This window comes from Lacerta agilis, chromosome 3 (assembly GCF_009819535.1).
Source record: "Lacerta agilis isolate rLacAgi1 chromosome 3, rLacAgi1.pri, whole genome shotgun sequence".
In the NCBI taxonomy this organism is placed as follows: Eukaryota; Metazoa; Chordata; class Lepidosauria; order Squamata; family Lacertidae; genus Lacerta; species Lacerta agilis.
Genome location: NC_046314.1, coordinates 29,332,695 through 29,341,203, shown reverse-complemented (window position 1 = coordinate 29,341,203; position 8,509 = coordinate 29,332,695). Strand labels below are relative to the sequence as shown.

General features: G+C 47.7%; 1 protein-coding gene across 1 annotated transcript; it reads right to left on the bottom strand.

Moving 5' to 3' along the window:
- Positions 1 to 2,450: 2,450 nt before the first annotated feature.
- On the bottom strand, positions 2,451 to 8,209 carry MYCN (MYCN proto-oncogene, bHLH transcription factor). The gene is made up of 3 exons (XM_033143132.1): positions 8,009 to 8,209; positions 5,347 to 6,276; positions 2,451 to 3,058 (listed from the first exon to the last, which is right to left on the bottom strand). The coding sequence occupies exons 2-3, from the start codon at positions 6,170 to 6,172 to the stop codon at positions 2,460 to 2,462; spliced, it is 1,425 nt and encodes a 474-aa protein (XP_032999023.1). The 5' UTR covers positions 6,173 to 6,276; positions 8,009 to 8,209; the 3' UTR covers positions 2,451 to 2,459.
- Between the last annotated feature and the right edge of the window lie 300 nt (positions 8,210 to 8,509).

The window sequence follows — 8,509 nt, the reverse complement described above, 5'->3', positions numbered from 1 at the left end:
CTCGTCAGAAGCGCTGTTTTAAGGCATCCAGTTTACCCAAGCTAAGTTAGCCAAGCTACGTTTGAGAATCTGTAGTGTCTCATTGAGCCGTACTAATAAACAGGTTCTTCTGGGTGCTTTATATTGTGGGCAATGCAAAGTTGCAAATGGCTAACTTGCTGTGGGGATCATCCCTGCACATAGAAACAAACTGGACGCTTAGGGGAGAGTTCAGATGTTCTTACTGAAGCACTGAGAAATCTCGAGGACAGCACCACTGTTAAGAGGGAAGCAGTTTCTTTTCTCAACCCGACTGGGCTTTGTGAGAAGTGGTTTTTTGTTATATGCCTGAAATGCTAGGCTCAAGAGCCACACTACTGTGGGAAGCCCAAAGGAGAATGGCGTTGTGTTTTAAAATCTCTCTTCCCACTGCTCTCCCTTCAGCAGGGCAATCTTGATCCTGACCTAGAGTTCTAATCATGTGCAGTAAATACTATGAGCTTTACAGGCCATGCTCCATGGGCATAGCCAGGATTTTTGTGAGGGGTGGGGCAGGACTTTCGTTAAGGGAGGGGCAGAATCAGCATGATTGGTCAGGTTCCAAAACATTCGGAAACCAAAACACAGCTTCTGATTGGCTGCAGGAAGCTCCTGCAACCAATCAGAAGCCCCGGCGGATGTTTGGGTTCCAAAGGACATTTGCAAACCGGAACGCTCACTTCCAGGTTTGCTGAGTTTGGGATCCAAGGTAAGACTCTATTTCTATTGTTTTACTTGATAGGGGGCAGTTGCCCCACCTTGGCTACGCCCATGCCATGCTCCCAAGTAAACAGACTGCCACCATGTGCTGGCTTCCTTGCGAGTAATCCCTACCAGAGTCAACAGGATAGCTATTGTAATTTCTTTTGTTATATTCCAATGCACATTTCGGAATCGGCACTAAAAAGGGCTGACCAGAATAGCAATTCTAAATGCAGGAAGTCAAGGTCCAAAATCCCTATTGGCTAATCAGAGAATGGTCATAGGCAAAATATGATCCAGATCAACAGAGTTCCTGTTGATATTTAATTTTAAAGTCCACATTTTCACCTGATGAAAATCTACATTGAACTCTTTACCCCATGCCTTGATCCAACCTCATATACCGGGCCTGGTCCAAAATCTAACTAGTTTCCCAAACTTCAGGAAGCAAATTATTATAGGGCAATAAGAAGAGTTTGGATTTGATATCCCGCTTTTCACTACCCGAAGGATTCTCAAAGCGGCTCACATTCTCCTTTCCCTTCATCTCCCACAACAAACACTCTGTGAGGTGAGTGGGGCTGAGAGACTTCAGAGAAGTGTGACTAGCCCAAGGTCACCCAGCAGCTGCATGTGGAGGAGTGGAGACGCAAACCCGGTTCCCCAGATTATGAGTCTACCGCTCTTAACCACTACACCACACTGGTATTACATTTCTTGCAGACATTATTGTTTTCTATAAATGAAACTGACGGAAATAATGTAGAGAAATGTCTATAAAAAGCAGCAAGTATAACACATCATTTAACTGCTATTTATTTTCATAAACATGAGGTATTTCAAAGTGCTATAAAGATGCAGCACTAAATGTACATCGTTGGAAGAAATTAAACACAGAACTTTGCAATTACCCAGTTCTATGCAACAAACATTAACAAATACATTAACTGGAAGAAACAGGCTAGGAAAAAAAGGCATATATAGTAAATTTTTCTTTACAAAAGTTTTCTTAGTTCAAAAAAGTGATAAAGTAATATCTACTCAAAACTTTCCACAACCATTTTCATACGAAAATATAAGTATCAAATTTAGTTATGTATCAGCGTCATACTAAAGTATACAGGCAGTGTAAGAATTAGTACAGTACATAACAGAGATTAACAATATATTTGCATACAAAAACATGCTCCTCAAACATTGAGGTATTACAGTACTTAGGTATGAACTTCCAGTCTAATATTGGTAGCAAAAAGTCACCTCTCATAACCCAAGACATGTACAAAAGGCAAGTGTGGGTGTGTATTTTATTTACAGAGGTGTGGCTTGTTCCCCACTCTCCCCCCCCGCCCTCCCTCCCCCCCAGGGTACAAAATGGTTTTGCCCCGTAACACCTGGTAGAACAGAAGCACCGTTTAAAAAGGAATGAATATTTCCAAACTCAACTGGATGATGTCATAAGCAGATCCAAAGGCTCACAACATTTATAAAGAACATATACAGTTCTAAGAGGAAACACAAAAGGAATCCCCATCACGGTTTGGCAGTCTCTTCCAATTCGAGACTGGATTGAAAGTAAAACCAACATTCTTAACGTCAAAAAACATAACTCTCTTTAAGGAATCAAAAATGTGCAAAGTGGCAGTGGCTGTCCAGATCAGACAATTTAAACAAAAAAAAAAAAAAAAAAAAACACAACGCTGTTGTTATTTTTTTTAATATCTCTCTTTTCGTTTTTGTTTTTAGCAAGTCTGCATGTGCTCCAATTTCTTTATCAGCTGCTGTTGTCTAACTTGCAGTTTTTCCTTTTCTAGCAACAGCTTGTGCTCCTCGGCGTGTAGCGAATGAACGTACTCGGTGGCTTTTTTCAAGATGACGACTTTGGCCGCTTTCTCGTTTTTCACCAGTTCCGGCACATGGTCCCTTAGCGTGAGGAAACTCGACCTCAGGTCGTTGCGCCGCTGGCGCTCCAAGATGTTGTGGTTGCGCCTGCGCTCGCTGTCTTCCGAATCGGAGCTCCGAGGGCTGGAGCTCTTGGCCTTGGGTTGGGTCATGGCTTTGACGGGACGGGGCGCTTCAGTTTTTAGCTTTTTCTGGGGCGGAACCTCCTCGCTTTCGAGGTAAGGCGAAGGCGCGGCGTAATTATGCTGCTGGTGAATAGGGGCACAGCGCTTTAGGATGACTTCGTTTGGCTGAGTTCTCACAGAGGCGAAAGAGGTGGCGCTTTTGGGGCGCATCGCAATCGTTAGGGTGGTCACAGCCTTGTAGGAAGAGGACCGCCTCTTTTCCACGGTGACCACGTCGATTTCCTCCTCGTCCTCCTCCTCTTCATCATCTTCATCTTTTAACACACCGGGGAGAGAGAGAGAGAAGAAATAGGGAGATGTTAGCATCTCAGGAAAGCACACCAGAAGGCCCTCAAGCATTTAGCATTAATTAGCATATATGTGTGCTAAATGAAAGCAATTCCCAGGGCAAATGCCCATGTATAAATATTTAAGCAAAGCAAAAGAGGCAGTGGAGTCAGGGAAAAAGCATTTAAAGGTAAAAGCGAAAGGACTTTGCATACATGTGCCTTAAGAGGAGACATGCTATTCTATATAGTTCTGCAGGTCTTGTAATCAAGATGTAGCTCTAGATCCACATGAAATAGCACAAAGCACTGGATTTCAAGCTGTGCAGGAAAGCAAATAAATTTGCAACCCAAATAATCATAGGAGGATGAAAAAAAAATCTGGAAACGAAATACCTTAATTTGCATTTTAAGCCAACAGTCTGTGCTCTAAATTGCACGGACAATACAAGCAGGCACACACACAATGCACATTAAAAATGTACAGAGACACACGCACATCTTGCTTGACTGAAAAGGGACTGGGGAAACCAGACAATTGCTGGATTTGTTCTAACAGGGAATGCAGAGCTCTTCCAGTTGGTAGCCAAAGTTTTGGTTTACTGCCAGGAAGACAGCTGTTGGGAGGAAATGCTCCTTCACTCAAAGCTGTCAAGATGCAGACATGAAGGGAGCAGCAGCGAGTGTTTTGAAACAGGAGGCTGTTCGTCAACTTTATGATTCTGGTCACAGGGATACTCTCATTTACATATGGGAGGCTGTGTTTATTACCACCCCTCTCTACCACCAGGAGTGTAGATGTTTCACTTAACTTATACAGCTCAGCATTTTGTATTTCCGCCCTGCTAAATTGCTGCACAATGAGGGAACGCGTGGATTTTTGATGCCTCGTGCAAAATAAACAATCCACGCCCAGCACAAAAGAGCAAATCGCTCTTGTGTTTTCACAATACGCTGTTGCATGCAAAACTTTATATACATTATATATATGGCAGCGGAAATGGAACCAGGTGGCAAAACTGCAGTGATGTTTAGCATAAATGTGTTGAAGGCTTGCGGATTTATATTTTTAAAAACTGAATCTCTTTCATCCATCCATCATCAGCACTGCAAAGTTTGTGTGTAAGGTAGGAGGAACCCATTCAACTGTCTGGAACAGAGTCCCCAAAGGAAACTTTTCTGGTAAGAATAATGACTTTAGATAGGCAAGTACCATGCCACCTACTGGTCATTTTTTGTAATGTTTCTAACAGGGAAGCAATTAAAACTCGCCTACCAGTTTGGAAAGCCAGGGGGTTGCTCTATAATGATTATGATGTTATTAATCTTTTTATTTTAAAAAAATGTACATTCTACAAGCATTTTCTCCCCATGAAACAAACCCAGTAGCCCTATGTACCCTGTCTTTGCAGAGCTCCTGGCATAAAGATCAGCAACATCACCCCTCCCTCAATTCCACAGGAGCCAAATGGCTTCTCTCCTTCCCAGGAGTCTCCCCCTCCCACCTCTGCTTTAAACCTCTCTTTCCACCTTATTTCTTTGTAGTAGAAGGTTCACCTCAAGATCAGGCCACCTTGGGCATAGCTCAGTTGCTTAAGAGTGCTGTGCTGATAAGGCCAAGGTTGCAGGTTCAATCCTGCTGCATATTCCTGCATTGCAGGGAAGAACCACAAGTTTCCTTCCAACTCTAGAATCCTGTGAGTAACTTCCACTCAGTCTTACTATTACTGAGACATGGCCTATAGGAATATAGATCTGCATCCTTTGGTTTGGTGTGTAAAGGGGGGAAAGGTGGGTAAGCCTTAGCTATGATTTGGATGCAGAAAGGAAAAGGTTACAGCCTGAGAGACAAAACAAAACAACCAGAAGAGATAATTTCCTTGTTCTCTAGGTCCATAGGTCAAGAGGCAGCTCTGTCCAAATGGGAGATGCACTGGGATCATTCAACAGCATTGGTGATCAGCCACCCAGCTTCCTATCTGATTCACAGAATCATAACCCTGAGGACCATCTGGTCCAACGCCTTGCAATGCAGCTGTCCCATACGGGGATCCGAACCTGCAACCTTGGGAGTTATCAGCACCCTGCTCTAACCAACTGAGCTAGCTACCCAGGCATAGCTGTTGCCACTCTGGCTGGTAGGGGATGCGTGGCACAACTGAGCAAGCCAGCTGTGCTACTGTGTTGGCTTGCTGTGAGGGGCAGGGAGAGAGCGCTGCAACTCGAGCCACCCCCCCCCCCAATGGGTGCATGCCAGAAAGCATGTGGTTATTTACCGGAATCGCTGAGCGTGTCATCGCCAGAGCTGCTGCCGGCCCGGCTGTCACTGGCTGCGTTTGGGTGGCAGCCGCTGTTTTGAGCGGGAGCTGCCACCCCTGGAACAGCCTCGCTGCCGCTGCTGCCGAGGTTCACCCGGATCCCAGCCGCTGCAGCAGGGGCTGCCGGCTCCCTCCTGTTCATAGGGAAGGGGAAAACCACGGCCGGATCCACGCACTCCGATACAGAGTTGTTGAGCTGCGCCTGGCTGCTGCTGCTGCCATTGTTCCCAGAGCTGCTGGCTGCGGCGGTGGCGGTGGCTGCAGCAGCGGCAGCAGAGAGGGCTGTAGACCCAGCTGTGGCAGGCGCGACAGCTGTTCCTCCTTTGCTCTGCGGCTTCTCGTTCGCCGCTGCCCTCTCCAGCTTCTCGGTGGCGGAAAAGCCGCTCCACATGCAGTCCTGGATGATGATGGCGTTCAGGTTGCTGTTCTCCCCCAGGCCGGTCTCGAAGGAGTCCCCTCCGTCGCCGCCTCCCCACAGGTCCGCTTCCGAGGGCAACAGCAGCAATTCCGAAGCCCAGTCCAGAGGGTCGCCGGTTCGGAACCCCCCTAGATTCCCCGCCCCGCCCCAGCTCGAAACCGGGGCTCCCCCGGGGGGGTTTTCTTGCAGACCTGCCGGGCTGGGAGACAAGGGAGGTGTAGGCAGTAGCTCAAACTTTTTCCAGATGTCCTCCCCCGGGGGAGCGGAGTCAGGACCGCACAAATAAAAATCATCTTCGTCTGGGTAGAAGCAAGGCTGCAAGGAGTCGAATTCAAGATCTGGGTTTTTACTGACCATCCCTGGCATCTCTGCGTACTTTCCTTCCGAGAAGAAATCTTGTGTTTTGTTTTTGTTCCCCACTTGGTGTGAAAGGAGATGCCCCCCACAGCCTTTCTAGGCAGGATCACAAACTAAGCAGGAGAGAAGTGGGGGAGAGAGAAAAACAAAAACAATTTAAGACTTTTTCTTTTTTTTTAAAAAAACCAACAATAACCCAGAAACACACACCTATCCTGTGATATAATCCTACAGAAACAAAAGCTCTCCACGCACATTTCAAAGCGAGCATCGTTTAGTTAGCATTTTTTAAAAAACAACAACAACAGAGCCGCACACATACAGCAACAGTTCCCGGGTTTCTTCTACCTTCTGCAGGGAAACAGCACGAAAATCTTAGCAGGGCTATATGAATGTACAAGGCTTGTCTTCAACTCCTGCATGCTGCTGTCTCTCAAGTCTGCTCCTTGGGGCGCACCCCCTTCAATCCGGGGAAGGGAGGAAATGTTCACAGATGCAGAGAGAAATTCATCCAGCAGCAGACACCGTGGGGGGGGGGACCCACCCACCCTCTGGATATTCGAGCAAAGTAAGAGGAAGTTTCTGCCCTCTTTTGTCATCTGCAGGCTATGCAGAGAGAGGGAAAAGGAGGACGACGGATGTTTGGGGGGGGGGGAGAGGGAGGGGAGAGGCGCTCGGCGCTACTTTGCAAATTGCCATTCCGTTCACTCCCAAGCGCGCTTCCAGAAACCCACACGCAGAGAGGGGAGTAGGAAGGCGAAATAGGAAGTCTCCCAAAGCAGCAAGCAGCATTATGCAACAGAATGAAATTCATTCACACACACCAACACACACACGCACCAGGAAAGCCTCTCAATATAGGCGACAGGAAGTTTTTGCGCCACACTGACTGTGGGCAGGCAGGGTGGTTGGGGAGGAAGGGGGAAATATATATATATATACATATATATATATATATATATTGCGTTCTCAATTGCGAAAAAAAATTAAACAGAAAAACACTACAAGCCACGACTTTACAGGCAGATTTCAACACGGACAACACACGCACCGAAGCGCACCTCTCCATCCTGCGCGCAAAAAGCAGGATTGCGCGCCAGCCCAGGCATGTAAAAGTCCGCAATAGGTTTCCACCAAAGCAAAAAACAAAAAAACCGTCCATGCTGCATGGGCGTCGCGGGCACAGGGATATTAAAGGAAAGCAGCACAGGGGAGGGAGGAGAAGAAAGCGGGGGAGGTTTTCTTTTTTTTTTTGCTGAAATGAAGCCCGGGATCAATAGCAATAATAACTGCTCCGAACGGAAAAGCTTTCCCGACCGGAGCTCGCCAAAGCAACCCACACCACAGAGACGAAGCCATCCCAGCAGCTGCTCTCGCCTGCCCCGCCCCCCTGATCGCTCCCACTATTGTACACGAGAGATCGCCACTATTTTTAATATTATTTCACCTCCACCCAAGGCTTGCTAAATTTCCTCGCGTGGAACGCAGCAAAGGCACAAAAGCGCAGACACGCGAAAGCTCCTCGCACAGCCACACCAACAGTTTTAAGGGGGGGGGGGGGAAGGCGGCGGAAATAAATAAAAATAAACCGCAGCATGGTTGGCTTGCGATGAATGAGGGAAACAACAACAACACACGCATAGACAACGCGCCAGCGATCAGGAGCCACTAGGTATCTATCCTTCCAAACACCAAAAAAAACCACAACACACCAAACAGCACCCCACCTCTCCAAATTGAAGATGGGCTGCATCAGTTAAGACATATTTTATTTCTAATTCTTCCCCTCCCAAGTGGCTCTTTTTGCACCCCCCCCGCGCGCGCGCGCACCCGGGCACTTCTTACCTGCTGGATGGCGGTGACTGCTGCACGTAAAATGGGTGGGTGCGTGGGGGGCGAGGGAGAGAGGACTGGGGGTGGGGGGCGCGCGAGTTAAGCCCGAGGATGTCCTTGCACTTTCAAGAGCACCAGCAAGCCCGGTCGACCCCCCTCCCCACCCTCCAGCCGGGCTTAAGCCTCCTCATCCACCCTTGCTTGCAGACAGATGACTGTCACGGAGTGGGGCTTTGAAGCTCTTGTATGTTATTAACTACCCCCCAAAAATAAAAAAAAATAAAAACCCTGACACACCCGGGGAGGGAAAGGGGGGGGGGGAGAGAGAAGGAGAGATCCAGCCTTAACCACACCCCCTGATTTCCATAAAAGCAGGGGAGGTGCCAGGCATTTGGCGCCAAAATCCCCTCTGCTGCTTCTTTTCTTCTCTTTGCAAAGCGGCGGCAGGAGAGGCGCTTGCAAAAGAAATGCGACGCCGCCGACGCGCACTCCCGCTGGGTTTTGCCTGATCGT

Excerpts from the sequence above, each read along its gene's own strand:
- MYCN (XM_033143132.1), bottom strand. The coding sequence starts at position 6,172 with ATGCCAGGGATGGTCAGTAAAAACCCAGATCTTGAATTCGACTCCTTG. Across the intron at positions 3,059-5,346 it reads TGACACGCTCAGCGATTCCG|ATGAAGATGATGAAGAGGAG; the intron begins GTAAATAACCAC and ends GTGTGTTAAAAG.